Source organism: Mastigoproctus giganteus, chromosome 9 (assembly GCF_048544385.1).
Source record: "Mastigoproctus giganteus isolate SK-2022 chromosome 9, ASM4854438v1, whole genome shotgun sequence".
Classification (NCBI taxonomy): Eukaryota; Metazoa; Arthropoda; class Arachnida; order Uropygi; family Thelyphonidae; genus Mastigoproctus; species Mastigoproctus giganteus.
In genome coordinates this window covers 191,674,610-191,693,576 of record NC_143583.1, presented here as the reverse complement: position 1 = coordinate 191,693,576, position 18,967 = coordinate 191,674,610, and the positions used below count along the sequence as shown (strand labels likewise).

Sequence of the window (18,967 nt, the reverse complement as noted above, 5' to 3'; positions counted from 1 at the left end):
AAATGAGTAAGAATGAAATATTTTCAGCTTTTATGAACCATACATTATGTAAAATGCACAAGTTCATGCCTGATCACTGAAGAAGTTAAGCAGCATTAAGCACAGGAATATTGTGTAAGTGGCACTGTTTTAACACTGTCATAATCAAGTGTCCAAGCACAAGGGCAGAACAGTATATATGTCTGAGTTGACCATGGTTCAAGTCCAGATAACTGCTAAATATGGTGATATTCTTGTACTCTCTCTACTTTGTGAGTTCCTCTGACCTTGTGGTTGTCATTGTACTAGATTATAAAAAAAAAAAAAAAAACAGTCCAATTTTTTTTAAAATTTAAGTTACAATATAGCACACTATTTAGTAGCCAAGTGGTCAGGAGCGGGAGTGCAGTAGCACACGCACTTTGAGTAGACCGAGGTTCAAGCCCCTGACTGCTGAATATGGTCGATCTGTCAACCCGCACTGGACCAGCATGGCAGATTATGATCATTTCCCTCAGCATGAATTGTTGAGAAGGCTTCCATCCTGCAGTGAGTTGATAATGGCTGCACTTTACCTTTTAGAGCCTCCATAGCCGAGTGGTCAGGAGCGGGAGTGCAGTAGCACACGCTCCTTGAGTAGACCGGGATTCAAACCCCTGACTGCTAAATACAGTCGATCTGCCAACCCGCACTGGACCAGCGTGGCAGATTATGGTCCATTTCCCTCAACATGAATTGTTGAGGAGGCTTCCATCCTGCAGTGGGTTGATAACATCTGCACTTTACCTTTTTTTTTTTTTTTTTTTATTTAAAGCATATTGCTGGCAAAATGATAATGATAAATAATTAGGTCAATTTCCTCTCAAATCAGCCATACTACAATTTGACTTGTAGAGAGGGGCTGGGTGGTTAACAAATTGGAAACATGAGCTAAAAAGGTGTTACTTCTGCAATTCTTTATTTCTGCTTAATACCATTTTCATACACAACTCTAAAGCTGATGTGCTAAAGATGCAGTTTTGCAGAAGTGTGTGTGCAATGCTATAGCAATTTTTTTCTAAGCAAAAATGATTTTGTGTACTCATATATTTTACTAACTTTTAAGTATGGCTTCTCAACTGCTTCCACCTTTATTGTATATTTCAATGAATATTATTATTATTTTAAAATATTATTGGTAAAAACAGTTTTAAATTTTATTGTTTGGACAAATATCTTATGGTTATCCCAGTTGTCATGCATTTTTAAGATTGCTCTTTATTTTTAAAACATATCTCTTGTTATAACATTAAAACTATGGGAAATCACTCATGAATTATTAACTTTTGCTTTTTGAACTACTTTTTAGGAACACATGATCTTCATATATGACTGATAGTTAATTATATATGTTACTTGTATTTATATCTATAAACATTTGCAAACTGGACTCCTGGTCAAGAACATGACCCTTATTATCTGTGTTTTTATGGGAAAATTGATTTTTACTTATGGCATGTTTTCTATGAAAATAATCAGCTATAAGTTTGAAGACTACCTGTATCAACTTTTAGAGTGAATAAATTGGTAGCATAATTATAAGAGAAAAAAAGTGTATATCAATTCATTAGCAGTCATACAGGTGTGTATTTTTAATACAAAAAAAATTTGATTAAAGTCTTCACTTTAACAGATATGTTAAAAATTAACATATCTATTATGTGACATTTAGATGTATGTTCTGCCATTCAGATATGTAATGGCAGATCATGTCACTTCTAGCCAAATCCTCAATCATAATAACATGGAAGCATTCACCCATCCTAGATTTAATATGCTGGCAGAACTCCTCAATGTAGTGTCTGCCACACTGGCAGTATGCTCATACACCAAATGATGGATCTGAACAGATAGAAGGCCCAAAGAATCCTAGATAACCTGTTTAAACTTCTTGTTCCTTGGGAAAAAAAAAAAAAAAAGGACCTTGGCATTAAATTTTTTTTATTACTTTTACAATTTTTTTGTCAATTTAGGGTGGTAAGAAAATGAGAAAGTGGGGAATAGGGGAGTGCAATCCAACAACGATCTACAACTTAATCCTATCAGAAAATTTTGTAGGTATCCAATCTTGCTAAGGATTATGCTGATTGGTGACTGTCTTGTTGCCAATTCTACATGGAGTTCAGAAGGGCTGCCAGAGAGCCTTCAGAGTCAAGCACTTGACAATGTCCTTTAAAGGTGAAAAGATTAGTGAAAAATCTTTTCACCAATCTTGTTGCCCTTCTCTGTACACATTCTAGCAAATCTACATCCTTCCTAAAATGAGGCCTCCAGACCTGTACGCAGTACTCAAGGGTGGACAGGATCTATCCAGTTATATTAAAGGAGGCAGCAAAGGAAGTAAGCAAAACCTTAGCCATAATTATGAGAGCTTTCTTGGACTCGGGGGAGGTCCCCATGGACTGGAGGTGTGAAAATGCATCACCAATTCACAAAGGGGATTCAAAAGATGACACAAGTAACTATAGACTTGTTAGTTTAACTTGTGTTCCAGGGGAAATAATGGAATCACTGGTTAAAGAAGCATTGCAAGATCATCTAGACAAGACTGCAGTAATAGTTAAGATACAGCATGGGTTTGTTAAAGGGAGGTCTTGTCTGACCAATTTGATTGGATACCATGATGCGGTCACAAAGGAACTGAATGCCAAAAATAATTTTGATATCATATACTTGGATTTCAGGAAAGCTTTTGATACTGTTGCACATGGAAAACTGCTGTACAACTTGGAGAGGTATGGCATTAAGAGTAAGCTGCTACAATGGATAAAGTAGGGTTACCATCTTCTGCACTCGTAAAAAGAGGACATTTACATGTTTTTAGGCGAATAAAAGAGGACAAAAAGTTCATCTTGGATTAAAAAAAAAAAAAAAAAGAGGACAAATATATTATGCAAATAATAAAATAAAGAAAATGTAAACCACATTTACTGATGTTTAGGATTAGTACATTCATATTTGTCTTGAGAAATTATTTCTTTCAATAGCTCTGGACTGCCTCTCAAATATGTGTAAAAATCAATGCATGACATATGTTTGAAATTGTACTGCAAAAACAAAATACCTTTTACAGAATTGACATTTAACCTATTCCTTTCTTTCATCCACTGACTTTGCATTAGAGAGAATACTCTCTACATTTGCATTGTGAGGAGGAATTGCAAAGAAAAACTGGGCAATTTTTAACAATTCTGAATGGAATTCAATATTTTTTGAATTACTAAAATATTTGGCCCACTTTAAAAACATGTATAAGCATGTTTTTAAAGTCTTTATTATTCATTTGATCCTCAAAAAATTTCTTAAAATTGTTAAATTGGTCAAAACACTTAACATCATCAATTGTTACCCCTTTATCAATCAAGTAGGAAATAGAACATTCTACATTGTTCCAGTTTGGTACTGCATACATTTTCATCCACATAAAACAGGAAATGGATTCCATATGGTGAAGCCACTTATCTAAATATTTCATGCAATTTCTATACAGATTTTTTGTATCACTAGAAAATTTTTCACATTCAAGTACAAGTCCTTCATCATGTTTTTTGTATAGCATTTCCTTTACTCTTAATGGCATGAAGTTGTGATCCATCCATTTCGAGATAATTTCTTTCACTGAGACTAAGACATCTAGCACTTCTGCAGCTGAGTTACTTTCTCTTTCAATTTGTTGTATGTGTGTATGGAATACACTCATAAGTGATTGCACGAACCAAAGATGAATCTTGCTAAATCCAGTTTCAAAGAACCTTTTAATCACAATGAGAGGTTTTTCTTGGGTCAGAAAATAAGCCTGTAAAGCTGGAAACATATCTATGAGCCTTGTGATGCTTGGAAATAATGAAAGCCACCTCGTCGTGTGAGAAAGGAGCTGTCTATATTCAATCTCAACAAACTCACAGTATTCCTTAAGCTCTTCAGTCCGGACTGTATAATCATGAAAATACTGGTAAATTTTAAAAACAATATTCTCTACATCAACTTCCCAAAGTTCTGCGGCATTCTAAAGACAATTGTTCAAAATATGTGCAGGGCAGCCCACTCCAATCAAAGTCTTGTTATGCAACAATTTCTTTAATTTTGCAAAGACATTACTCCCTTCTTCATTTCGTCTCAGTCCTCAACATTGTACTGCAATTGTCCCCAGTGAATGCAATACATTTTTCACAAACCATTTTTTCAAGAGTTTCTTTAACATGCGTAGAAATGGTATCTGCAGTCTCGTTAGGCATCTTCTGTAATTCAATTAATTTTGTTTGTAACCCTCCTTCATTTATATCAAAATACTGAATAATTAATGGGAAGATTTTTTCAAAACCATGATTACTTCCATCAGTTGAGACTCCACAGTATGCAATTTTATTTTAATGTCTTTACAGTAACATTAAGAGAATGATTTCCAAGTACAAAGTTTACAATGGCTTCTGTCTTGGTTCTAGCACAGGAAAATCTTTTTGCTATCTCAGAATCAAAAAATAGATTTTTTAATATGACAGTTGTGCAATGCATTGATTTGTAACTACTATGATGTTTAACAGTGTGAAAAGCAAAGATACCCTCTGCAGCAGCCAGATCATATTCTATTTCCCCCAGGGGCTAACATCTGGTGAGTATGGTCTTGGCACACCCAGGGTCCTGAGCTGGATATCATCATTCTTCTCTTTCTTGGTGATTCCTTTCTACTTCTCTCTCTCTCTCTCTCTCTCTCTCTCTCTCTCTGGGTAACTTGGGAATTTTTTTTTTAGCTGGTGCAGCATAAGCCTCGGGCTTCCTTGCACCATATGGCTAATAATAATAATAATAATAATATTTTACCGACGGCTTTGACAAAAAAATCTGTAACCTTTCCCGAAGAGGCCTCACCTTTAACTGCTTTCTTGTGCTTCTCAGTTTCAATGTGATGCTTCAAATCACCAACCCCTTTATTGGCTACTGAAACATATGTCCCCATTCTGCAAACTTTACATTCAGCTTCCCATTCCTCTCGGCCAGATACAAAACATGGAAATTTGTTTTTCATCTCTTCTGTAAACATGCACTTCCCTTTAGGCATTTTAGGGGAAGTATAGTCTTTATAATATTAATTTTTATAATTGAAATAATAATAAATATTTTTTATTATAAGTAAAAAAAGGTAAAGTGCAGCCATTATCAACCCACTGCAGGGTGGAAGCCTCCTCAACAATTCATGCTGAGGGAATGTAAGTAGTGAAGCATAAATTTTATTAAGGTTATGTTATGTTTTACATTCACAACTAAACTAACCTAATTGAAGAAAAGTACCTACAGGTATAAAGATGGATAATAAATATTTTTGTAATTAAAGTGAAAAACAGTATTTTAAAAAAAGGTAAACTTTGGTATTAAATAAACTAGTGTCTGCCTCTTGATTGGATCGTTGATAAGTATACCAAATTTAGTTAACAGTACGCAACTTTCAATCAATTTGGTGTGCACAAAGCTCAAATCCACGTTTTCATATGCTGCAATCAATTTCTAGAGAAAACAGTCCCTCTAACTGTCAATATTTATTTGACATGCTGGAATTCTTGTAATTTATATATCTTTTTCTAGCACACCAACTGATCTTCACGCGTTATCTACTCTCTAAACCAAAATATTGTATTGCTAGACTATATAAAATTTATATGTGCGTAAATTCTGAAGCAGGCATGAGTTGGTAACAATCTCAATGCACTAAACTGAGCGTCATCGGGGTCTTCCGCCTAATTGTCAACACGGAAATTCGAATTGAAGAATCGTCTCCTATTCCAAAAAAGATTCTGTATAACATAACTCAGTAGTTTTCGTCGAGCTTGCATAAAAAAAATGGCGTATAATATAAAAATCCGGACATTTAGACAAATTTATAAAAATCCACCCGGACAAAAATTTTAGACAAAAAATCCGGACAAATCCAGTTAAAAGAGGATGGATGGTAAACCCTAGGATAAAGGGATGGTTGAGTGGGAGACAACAGAGAGTGGTAATCAATGGACACTGCTCTTCGTGGACAAATGTTATTAGTGGAGTTCCCCAGGGTTCGGTGCTGGGCCCATTGTTGTTTTGTATATTTATCAATATTGATGAAGGTATATCAGGCTTAATGTCCAAATCTGCAGATGATACAAAGGTTGACAGGGTTGTTAACAACAGTATGCTACTCCAACTGGATCTAGATAAGTTGGGCAAATGGGCTGAGAAGTGGCAACTGAAGTTTAACATTGACAAATGCAAAGTACTGCATATGGGTGGTAGCAATAACCCAAGAGAAACGTAACAACTTTGTGGTACTACACTCAGGGAAGTGGAAAGTGAAAAAGACCTGGGGGTAATTGTGCAGTCAGATATGAAGTTTGCTGATCAGTGCAGACAGGCTGACAGGAAAGGTCATGGAGTCTTGTCAATGATATATATAAGAATTTTACTAGCAGGGACAGGGAGGTGATTATCCCATTATACAAGGTAATGGTCATGCCACACCTAGAGTACTGTGTACAAGTCTGGAGGCCTCATTTTAGGAAGGATGTAGAGTTACTAGAACAAGTACAAAGAAGGGTGAGGGGAACAAAGGGGTGCTTTTACCAATAAAGGCTTAAATTCTGCAAATTGCAGTGCCTGGAGAGTAGGCACCTGCGAAGGGATCTGATTGAGGTGTGTAAGGCTTTGAATGGGATGAGCAAGCTGAATACTAATGGGATTGTTCCTCTTGCTCAGATTAAGAATCTGAGGGGGCATAGATTCAAATTGAAGAAAGACAGTTATAGAATAGATGTGTGGAAATTTGCCTTTAGCCAGTGGGTAGTTGATTGGTGAAACAGACTTCCATCTTTTGTTGTGGAAGTTGATAGCCTAAATAAATTTAAGGCTGAGCTGGACAGGCATTTGGAACGAATGGAGGGGTAAAATGGGAGTTTTTTTTTTTTTTTTCTTATGCTGCATAAGCTCGCTTTCTTGCATTGTATGCCTCTACTAATGCTAATGTGGTTGAAACTAGTGGAAGAAGTTTCTTCATTCAGGTGGATGTCTTTAAGAGAGCCACTTGAATGGGATAGTGTGGTTTCAACAATTAGGTACTGTCATACAAAGGGATGTATGTATGGACGATGTGAAGTACTTTGATCAGTTTTGTTATTTAAAAAAATTTGTAGTGGAAATTAAGGATACTAATGTTTCTGTTCCTTGTAAAGTAAGATAGGCTAATTAATTTGGCCACTGTAAGAATGAAGAGTTTTCCTCAGAGCTGTTATTAATTGCACAATTTTTCTTTTCCATACCACCACATAACGCATTTACTTTTTTTTTTTTTTTTTTTTTTATGAGAACCCCAAACACGAGAGGTATTAGAACCTCCAACCCGTGCTTGGGTTGGAGGTTGAGAAGACGAAAGAAGATATTTGTTGATATTGGACTTGAACTTCTGTAGATTGTAATTTTCAGGAAATACGTATGAAGGAAGGTTGTTCCAGAAAACGGCAGTTGAATGAATAAATGAGGAAGATGAAAAGTTGGTTCTGTGGGTTTGAAGTTGGACAGTAAATGGATGTTGGCTGGTGGCAGCACGTGTTCGGACTGTTTTGAAAGAGAGAGCGGGAATTATAGAAGCCAATTCAGAAGAACAGTGCCCATGGAAGTATCTGTAGAAGAGGCATGCAGCAGAAACAGTGTGTCTATGAGAAAGCGAGTGGAGAGACTCTGTTAGAGATGAATCATTAATTAACCTAACTGCCCTCTTCTGAATGGAATCAAGAAGCCTGAGAGAGGTTTTGGAGGCACCACCCCAGATGTGGGAACAATATTCCATGGCAGGGTGGATTTGCGATTTATACAGAGTGAGCAGCTGTTTGGAAGAAAAGTAACGCCGAGAGCGAAAGAGAAAACCAAGTTTTTTAGATGCAGAGGAAGCAATATTTGTAATGTGCTTGTGCCAAGAGAGATTAGAAGTCAGGATAATCCCCAAAAGAGATATATCATTTTGCCTAGAAATCGGAGTGTCACTAAAGATAAGCATAGGAGCAGAAAAATCCTTTTTGCGAGATATAAGACAAGATTGAGTTTTAGAAGGGTTGAAATCAACTAAGTTGTCTTTGCCCCACTGGAGAATTACCTGAAGATCGGCATTTAAGGAATTGGCAGCAGATTTTCGAGAACTTGAAGCTGATTGAGCTGGACAAGGTTTCTCAAAATGGAAAGTTGAATGCAATGTGCTATCATCGGCAAAACTATGGATAGGATATCCAGTCAATGGAAGGTTATTAATATACAAGAGGAAAATAGTGGGGGGAAAGAACTGAACCTTGGGGGACACCGGCATTAGTGGAGAAGTTAGAAGACAGAGAGCCATCTACCATCACCCTCAGTGAGCGATCAGAGAGAAAACTGGATAACCAATTACTAAAAACAGTTGGAAAACCATAAGATGGAAGCTTGTTTAGAAGACCTTTATGCCAAACACGATCAAAAGCCTTTGAGATGTCAAGAGCAACTACTTGTGTTTCACCGAACCTTTCCATTGAATTAGTCCATAAATGGGTAACATAAGCCAGAATATCACCAGTGGATCGACACTGACGGAATCCATACTGGCGATCGTTGATCAGATGGAAGGTTTCTAGGTAGTTTAAGAGTTGGCGATTAATTGATTTCTCCATTACTTTAGAAAGAGTAGAAGTAATTGCAATGGGACGATAACTGGATGGGAGGGATTTGTCACCCTTTTTAGGAACGGGCTGGATATGAGCAAATTTCCAAGCAGAAGGAAAAACACCTTTGGAATAAGAAAGTGAAAAAAGGCGGCAAAGAATAGGAGTAAGTTCAGGAGCACAGGTTTTGAGAACAAGTGGAGAAATACCATCAGGACCTGGAGCTTTCTTAGCATCAAGATTCATCAAAATCCTTCTGATATCCTTTTGACAGAAGACCACAGGAGGCATTGAATGGAGCATGTTAGGAATGGTGGGAGGTGTTTTACCAAGATCATTAATACATGAGCTCGAAGAAAAATGGGATGCTAGCAGGTCAGCTTTATCCTTGGCTGAAGTAACAACAGAACCATCTGGTTTGTACAGAGGTGGGAGCAGAGATGGGCAAAAGTTGCGGCCAATAGCTTTGGCAAGAGACCAGAATGCTCGGCTACCATCAGGGCAAGAAGCAAGTTTTCTACTCTTAGCCTGTTCAAACTCTAGTTTGGACTGATTAATAACTGCTTTACAATTGTTGCGAGCTTTGGTGTAGGCAGAAAATGAAACTGAAGAATTAGAAACAAGCCAATTACGATATGCAACATTCTTCTCTTGGACAGCCTTAGCACATTTATTGGAAAACCAAGGTTGATAAAGGACGAGATTTTAAAGTGGAGTGTGGGATAAAGGATTCCATTCCTGCAAGAATAATTTCACTGACACGATCTGAGCAAACGTTGACATCAGAAGTTTTTAAACAGTAATCCGACCAAGGAAAACAAGAAAAGAAGTCTCGCAGGTCATCCCATTTTGCATTCTTATAATGCCAAACAATACGAGGTTGGGAATAGTCGTGAGATAAAGGTTCCATTGGAGAAGAGACAATCACCAAGTTGTGATCTGAAGTGCCTAAAGGACCTCTCACTTCAACCTTGTACTTAGAAGGGTTGTTTGTGAGGAAAAGATCAAGCGTATTGGCTGTATGATTAGGATTGTCCGGTATTCTTGTAGGTAAATGAACAATCTGTGCTAGGTCATTAGTAATTGCAAAAGCCTCAGCATCTCGACCTGCTGGGTCGGTGTGACTAGAAAATGGAAGCCAGCTGGAGTTGTGAACGTTAAAATCACCAAGGAAAATTATTCTCACTGTTAGGAAAGTTGGACTGGAGAAAGTCAAGTTGCAAAGAGAGGAAGTCAAAGAGCTCCAAGTGATTAGTGGAGTTGGGAGAACGGTAGAGACAACAGATGAATTTTACACAATGAGGTAGAGAGATTTTAAGCCAGAGAAGATCAAAGAGAGGAGATTCCAAATTGCCAAGTCTCTGACAGGGAATATCAGAACGGACATATGCACAAGTACCACCTTTGAGGCGAAAGGAATCATACAGCAAATAATTTGGACATCTGAGATGAGCAGTAGTTGAATCAACTGATAACTGAGATTCAGTCAGAAAAAGTACATGGGGTTTGGAAGACTGCAAGTGGAAATGGACATCGTTGAGATTGGAATTGAGACCACGTATATTTGTGAAATGAATTAGGAAGTCCTTGGGAGGTTTAGGTCTTTTCGCAGATAAGCTTGCTCTATTATTTTGACAATTCATGGTGTATTCAATAGTAAGAAAAAGTGGGTGGGACATGCTGTATGAAGTAATGAAATTTTTGGATATGGCGTACATGTGGTAAGAATATACCCAGATCCTTGACATAACGTGGCCTCGACAATGCTCCCCGCATACACACTACTCGGACTCCCTCCAGTCACTATCTGGCAGAGTAGAGGTAGCAAGATTATACACTAGCTGATCCGGAAGCCTCCTAGAGAGTTTCCAATAGGTTTGGTCCGGTGTACTATCTAGCGGCCAGCCTGCGAACACCGTTTTAGAGCTGTACCCTCGAAATGTAAGGAATATTGGATCTCGCCACGACATTCATCATAACCTCAAAAATCATCAATCATACTGCATGATGGAAGAGATAGGGAAGGGTTGGCCAGAACTTAGCTCTAGAGACTAAACATGGGTTCCACCACTTCAAGCCTCCAATAAGCAAAGTGGTGGTATTTCACCGGTTGATGAGAGTCATCTACCACCTAGTACTGCCTGGTAACATAGAGGGGCGGCGTTCCTCCATGTGGTGTGGGCGCCACACCTCGACTCCTGCTTACGTTGGTTCACACCTGGGTGGTCACCCACCATGTACTTGTGCATGAAGGTTATACCCAGGAAAGAATTTTTTCAATTATGGAGTGCAATTACAGAGTCTAAGGATAGAAACTCGTTTACTAAATCTTTACATAGCATGAATGAATTCTGTTAAGGGACTAATGCTTACAAAATTCAATTTCAGTGACATGCTATGTAAAGATTTCCATTCATATTTATCCAAAAACAGATTCACGGAGAAAAATTGCGTCAGTGGAAAAAATATAAAAGAAAAGTAGAGAACAGCAAATAAATTACACTAAGAAAAATAAAAGTAATTTTTTTTACTCATACCATAAGTAAATTTTTTGTGTATAATTTTTTACAAGTTAAGAAATCCACACAATGGTAAGCGTTAATTCTGTTAATTTAAGGGAGATTTGAGATATTCAATTAAAATATTTAACATGTTATTACTTTGCCAGTGACTGTGTTATTACCCTATTATCATAATAAACTGTTATTAAAGGCATAGACATTTTTGAAAAGACTGTAAGAGAATGTAAGGTGTTTTGGTACAATAGGGAAGGAGTCATCAAAAGTTCAGATTTTTCTGCCCAAATGTCCTCAATTTTAAGGTTAGAGAGGTGGCAGCCCTATATGTTATCTTTGCATCCTAGGTTTTGTCTGCATTCAGGACTGTAGACATCTGCCTGAATGGCAGATATGTATATATGCCAGCAGGTATTTCCTTATATAAAAGCTGGTGTTTCTTAATCTTAAGTTAATCTTAGGTCCCCCCACCATTTCTCCTCCAATAATAGCTGACCATACAGAAAACGCTGAACACATTAAGCCTTTGAGATAAAACAATTTCAGATACATATGTTCTGCATGTGGTTCACACTCTTAGATACCATGTAGTAAGAATTTTAGAAGTTACAGTATACAATTTTGGCATACAGATATAGTTTTGAAACAAATATTGTGCATAAAAACATTTTAATTATACCTATGTTATTAAAACAGAATTTAATAGCATATTAGATTTCCTCCCTTTTCCCCTTTCTACAGCCTCAGAAAGCAATTCATTAATTTGCTAATAAGTTTATGCACTTTTGATATTCTTTTGTATGCTACAAAATGGTCCAGTTGCATGGATGCTCAGGCCAACAGTTCTGAATTCATTAGATCTTTTCATCTATGGCTATTTAACATGTCTCTGGTTTACACAAAAGAAATGAACTCTAAAGATGATTGCAGGGCAGTACCCAAGACCCAAGTGTCTTTTGTATTGCAGTTTTAAGTCTACATTAAAGCAGAATTTTTGAGTGCAGGGCCATGCAATTAACAAAATTTATGCAAATGCATGGAAAGTGCCCCTTTATAAAAGAGACATTAACAGCATATCATTTAGTGATTTTTTATATGAAAATCACTAAATGATATGCTGTTATTTTAAATCACTGCTTAATACAGGAATAATAATGTCTTATTCAACTAATAATATTGCCTGCAATAATTTTAATTTCTCTAGCTTGTGTTAAGAAGCATAATATCTATGGTTTATAATCCTACAGTTAAAAAAAAAAAAAAAACTTTACAAAACATATTTATAACACATAAGTATATGTATGCTATAAGAATTCTCACTTTATAGGCTATATATCTGGTATAAAGTGAGCAGAAGAGAAAGGTAAAAGTATCATGTATTATAAAATAATTTAGCCAACATAATAGCACATCGTGGGTGCATACAGCACGTATTAATAAAACATACTGCTATGAATCATTAAAAACTTTGTAAAATGCTCTCCTTCATTAAAATGTTGAAGAATAAACAGTGTGTTCATTATGTTAATATACAAATCAAACAGGCCATTTGACACAAACTTTTAAAAATTAAATTTTGTGCTAAATCTGTTTTCATGCAATTCTTTCACTTCAATTCCAGTGTAACACACACATAACTATGCAAGGAAATTTTTGGAAGAACATATATGTTGTTAAGGACAAATGATATTAATAAAACAATTTCAACAAGAAAGCATAGTCAAATGAGATGAGGTAGAATAACATAACCTTTTCATGAGTACATAAGTAGATTTACATTTAACTGTGGACTCCCTTGAGTGTATAATACAGATACATGTACAGTCGAACTTAGTTATAACGAGATCATGGGTGCAATGAGCAAAAAGCCATAATGAACTTAATTTATGCTTATTCCCATACAATCGTTCACTGTTATAACGAGCGTACTACACGGATATACCGTACAAATTTTGGTTACTATGCAAACATTCTTAATTGCTCGGGTAGTCAAAAAAACCCAATTCTTGGAATAGACAAAAATGAAAAGGGTGACTTAGCTTTTATGACAACCTGCATCACATCAGATTATGGCCAGTTTATGCCCCTTGTCCTTTCAGGGACGAGAGCTATACAACAGCACACTGGCGTTCAACTTGTCGCATTACCCTATTTACAGATTGTCTTGTATTCACTGAAGCATAAACTTATTTCGGGACTTCTAAGAACTTTGTATGCAGATCACTTTGTCATTTTAAATAAAATCAGAAATGAACCCGTCCTTCGGAAACGTCTACTAACAAAAGAAAGTGTCTCTCAATTCGCAAAAAAGTCTAAATTATTCATGAGTCAGAAGTGCTGGATTTTCAATAGACAATCTGATCTTGAAGGTCCAAGCGGAAAAATTTGCTAAACAATTGGGATGCAATGATTTTGTATGTAATAATGGTTGGCTGGATCGATTTAAAAACAGAACACAAGCACATTAATACAAATAATATGTAGGTATATTCCAATATTATTTTTTTCTCTCTAATATTCCTTTTGTTTTTTGAATCTTTTTATCAAGTTATTGAGAATTTAAAAAAAATAGGAGGTAGATTTAACTCATCACTGATATAGTGAGTAACGGTTATAACAAGGAAATTTTGTTGATCCCTTGATGCTCTTATAACCAAGTTTGACTGTATTTTCAAATTCACTTCAAATAATGTATCTGTTTATGAATTGCAGTAATAACTATAGTCGAGTACATGTTTTTATCTCTAATGTGTGTTTTCAACTAACAGAACACAGTTTTAATAGATGGCAGCATAAAATAGCTTTGAAACTGGAAGAGATTATCATACCTATTGCAACAGCTGAAATTTAAGAAATTTTCTTGAATTTAGATTCAAAAGATAATGAAGTTGAATTAAGTGATACACAAATAGATGAAGTTATTACTGCTTCAAAAAAAAAAAAAAAAAAAATGAAAGTAAGTTTATTTTTAAAAATTTTTCATGAATTTTGTTACATTGTTTCCTAAATTTTTGTCTGACTGCTGACAAGTAATATTTAAAAGCATTTATGTATATGGTTTTCATTTTTAAACAACTTCAAAATTTTATAAAGGAACACACTCCATGCCCATTTAGGTAACTCATTCGTGAAAGGATTAACAATGAAAAATATTCATGCCTAACAATCACATTAACCAATGTAAATTGAGTAACAAAGCAGTATAATTTCTGTTATTTTGGGGCCATTAAAAATATTAATTGTTATTTGGGGGATATTAAACTGGGGACAGTTACCATGCAGGAAACATTTATTTTTTTGTGACTGACTTACTTTTCTGGTCATTGGTTTAACAATAACTTCTGTGTAAGTATCATCTGGATTTACTGAAGTAATATTCTCATACAGGATAGCTATCTTCTTATCATTGTCCCATCCAGAAGGTCTGCAAATAATGTAACAAATAATTTGATTTATTTCAGATTCTTAGTCTCTCCCCAACATCACTCTCAAAAAAAAAAAAAAAACTCTATGAAACAAGTCTGCATAAATATTATTAAAAGTGATATAATGAAAACTAATGCACTTCCAACTTTATTTGCTGAACTAATGTTTTTTGGGGGATTTACTTGGTGCTTCACTACTCTGATATGGGAAATTCTTTCAAAAGCTGAGTGCATACAGAAATGTAAAATTCAAAATGCTGCTGATATGACATGTCTTCATCTTTTAGCTCAGAGTTTATAATAAAAAGTCCAGAAGAGATGAAATCAGTCTGCTTATCTACAAAATAATGAAGCACACATGGATGACTAGAAGAAATTTCAGAAGTTAAAAAAAATCTAAGTGCCCGGTAATATGATGTCTCTTTTTTTGACAGCTTAAATTTATCAAAAAAAAAAAAAACAAGAGAGAACAGAACCAAATTGAGCAAATTTTTTTAAATATGTGATGATATGATGAACAGAAAAATGTGTTGGACATCAAAGAATGCTTAAACTAAGCAAAGCACTGAAATGAAGTTGAAAACAGTCTAAAAGAAATTCCCATGTATTTTTACCCAACCTCTAAGAGCTTGGGTAAAATTTTTCCTTTCTTTTTTTCCCTTTCTGTTGTTTTGACTGTGAAAACCCCAGAATAACTCCCAGCAAAAAATCCTACTCCCACTTCCTTAGATCAGCTAACTGCAACACTCAGTGAATAGAGAAAAATTCTTTAAGAATTTTTCCAGTTACCCAAAGGATTTGAACCCAGATTTTTCCAAACAAGTGGCAGTCACTAATGCTATTTCAGGTATATTCCATAAACTTAAAACAGTAAAACTTTTAAATTTATATATCTATTAGAATAATATCAATATGAATTTTAGTATTTCTCTAGAACAGTGGTTCCCATTTGGTGGCTTGTGAACCTCAGGGACTTGTGATGATGATCTATGGGTTCACGTTCAAAATTCTATGATGTAGTTTTCAATTTTTATAAAAACATTTTTTATTTAAAAAAAAATTAGTTGAAAATGTATACTACATGTGAATCCAGATGAACCAATTAGTGAGTGTTATTAAAGATAATGCATGTCAATGGTGAATTTTGAACTGGATGCATCTCAAAATTTATGTAAATTAGTATTAGTAATGGCCGCATGGTGCAAGAAAGCCTATGGCTTATGCTGCACCAGCCAAAAAAAAAAAAAAAAAACCAAACAAAACAATATAAAAAAAAAATAAATAAATAATAATAATTAATAAAAAAAAGGAAATTAAACCTATCATCCTATGTGCTTCCCTGACCCAATGGTACTATCCAGATGACCTTTGAATTTCCCCAAACTGTCAGTCTCTACCACCCATGTAGGCAACTTATTCCAGTAATTTATAACTCGCTGGCTAAAATAAAACTTCCTGCAGTCCAATCTAAACATTTCCTCCCGTAACTTGAATTTATGTCCCCTAGTTCTAGCATCATTTATAATCTTGAAAATTTCATCCTCATTCATTTTACTGATGCCTCTCAAAGCCTTAAACACCTCAATCAAATCACCTCTAAGGTGTCTAGTTTCCAAACTCTGCAGCCCACATATTTGAAGTCTTTCTTCATAAGAACGCCCTTTTACTGATCTCACCAGGCAAGTGAACCTCTTTGAACCCTTTCAAGAAGCTCAATATCTTTCTTTAGGTGCGGTCTCCATACTTGAACACAGTATTCCAAGTGTGGTCTAACAAAAGCCTTATATAATGGGATTATCACGTCCCTATCTCTACTTGCAAAAGTTCGATAGATCATTGATAGGACACGATGGGCCTTCTTTGCAACCTGTTTACAATGCTCAGAGAATTTCATGTCTGACCGTATCGTAACACCCAAGTCCCTTTCTTCCAGTACTGGGTTTAGTTGAACTCCACCAAGTGAATAAGTTATTTTGGGATTACTGTTTCCCAGGTGTAATACCTTACACTTTGTTGGATTAAAGCATAGCTGCCATTTTTCTGACCATTCCTGAAGTCTCTCTAGGTCTCTCTGAAGAAGTGCAGCTTGACAGTGATCATTAACCACTCTACCAATTTTAACATCATCAGCAAATTTAGACATCGTGCCCTCTATCCCTTCATCAATGTCGTTTATGAAAATTAAAAACAACAGTGGTCCTAATACTGATCCTTGGGGAACCCCACTTCTTACATCAACCCAATCTGAGGAATAGCCATTTATCACAACCTTCTGCCTCATGCCCTGAAACCACCCTGCTATCCATCTAAGGATTTTCCCAGTGATTCCAACCTGTTACAGCTTATAAAGCAACCGCTCATGTGGGACTGAGTCAAAAGCTTTGCTGAAATCTAAATAAACAATGTCGAAATTATTCTCTAAATTCAGCTCGTGAGTGACCCTTTCGAAATAGTGAACCAGATTTGTTAAACATGATTTTCCCTTTACAAAACCATGCTGACTATCCTTGAGAATTTTAATTCGATCCAAATGATCCTGAATTCCACACTTGATCATTGCCTCCATGATTTTTCCTACCACTGAAGTCAGACTGACAGGTCTAATAATTTCCCACTTCACTTTTAGAGCCACCCTTACGTATGGGAGATACATTGGCACTTTTCCAATTTGATTTGATTTTTTTTATGGCGCATTGGCAGCTAAGGCCATAATGCGCCAAGGCAAGGCACTTTTCCAATCCAAGGGAATCTCCCCAGAGTCTAGTGATGCTCGCATAATTAGCCTAAATGTTTCATTGCACTCATTTGCCATCTCCCTTAAGATTATGGGGTATATTCCATCAACTCCATCAACTAAATAATCTTGCGAAATTTCAATATCATTAATTACATATTTTTCAATTTCGCTCCCACAATGTCCCATTGCCACAAAAGGTTTTTCGTTTGTAAATATCGATGCAAAATAACAGTTGAGTTCATCTGCAATGGCAGCTGGTGTATTTAATAATATCGCCTTCCCCTTACGTAAAGGTCCGATCTGGTTTGTCCTGCTCTTCTTGGCATTTATATATGTGAAGAATTCCTTATCCCCCTCTTTGCTCTGTTTGCTAGTGATTTCTCATAAACTGCCTTTGCCTGTCGAACCTTTTCTGTGGCTCTATTACACATCACCTTGTAGCTGTTATAGGCTTCAGTACTTTTTATTGCTCAGTAACTTTTCCATGCCACCTTTTTCTTCTCAAGTAATGTGGCAACTTCACTATTCATCCAACTTGGAACCCTCCTCATGGAGTATTTTTTTAATGGTAAATACGCATTCAAGGCATCTGTGATTAATGTTTTAAAAGCATACCACAGTTCAAATGTATTCATTCTCTGTGCGATATCTACCCAGTTAATAGAAGTCATGTAGCACCTTAAGGCATCATAATTTCCTTTTCTGAAATTAAAACCCATTCCTTTGCCTTTTACTGCTGCTACCTCTCTCATTGTCATCCACCGTAAAACTCCGTGATCACTTCCTGCTACTGGTTCCTCTACTGTCAGCCCTGTTATGTCATCTGATTCATGGGTGATGATGAGGTCTAGGATATTCTTTTCTCTAGTACTTTCCCTGACATGTTGATACAAATAACAGTCATCTAGTTGATTTAAAAATTTTGTTCCCCATGTCGAGTTTCCTTCCCATTTTCTCCAATCAATTAGAAGCAAATTGAAATCACCCATAATAAGACATTGATGCTTACTTGCCCATTCCATTTGAATGTAGAAGCTTTTGTCATAATCTTCACAATCCCCTGGTCTGTAGATTACTCCTACTCGCATTATACCTTTGTTTCCAACTATCTCGCACCATACAGATTCTATACTAGCATGCGAAACATCTGAATACGGGAAAGCTATTGTCGCACTCAGGCTGCTTCTGATAAGAAGCATTACCCCACCACCCCTTCTATCTACCCTATCCTTCCTAAATACATTATACAAGCCGTACTGAAACTCATCATCCCCAATTTCCGGGTGGCACCACATCTCCGTAAGCCCTATTATGTCCACGTTACTTGTTTTAACCAGAGGTTCGAATTCGCTCATTTTATTGACGACACTTCTAACATTACTGTATAAACAATTAAGACTTACTGTTCTTGTATATTTAACAACCCTAACACAACCCTTGAAGTTTTTTAGGGTCTCTTCCCTGGCATTAGCTACCCACTCACGTGAAAAGTTTCTGCCCCCAGAACATCTAGATAATGTGTCCAGTTGGGGTAACAGATAAGAACTCTTAAGGTATGTGCAAGGGTTACTTTGACCAACATTATCAGATAAACGCATGTCAGTATTACCCACATGCCCCCGTTAT

General features: G+C 36.1%; 1 protein-coding gene across 3 annotated transcripts in view; it reads right to left on the bottom strand.

Annotated features, from left to right (window-relative positions):
* Dlic (dynein light intermediate chain) overlaps nucleotides 1-18,967 on the bottom strand; it is a 240,292-nt gene that overhangs the window by 88,463 nt on the left and 132,862 nt on the right. For all 3 annotated transcript variants that reach the window (XM_090381830.1, XM_090381831.1, XM_090381832.1), the window contains one exon: nucleotides 14,492-14,603. In XM_090381830.1, coding sequence (XP_090237956.1) covers nucleotides 14,492-14,603 — 112 coding nt within the window. The remainder of the gene's footprint in view (nucleotides 1-14,491; nucleotides 14,604-18,967) is intronic.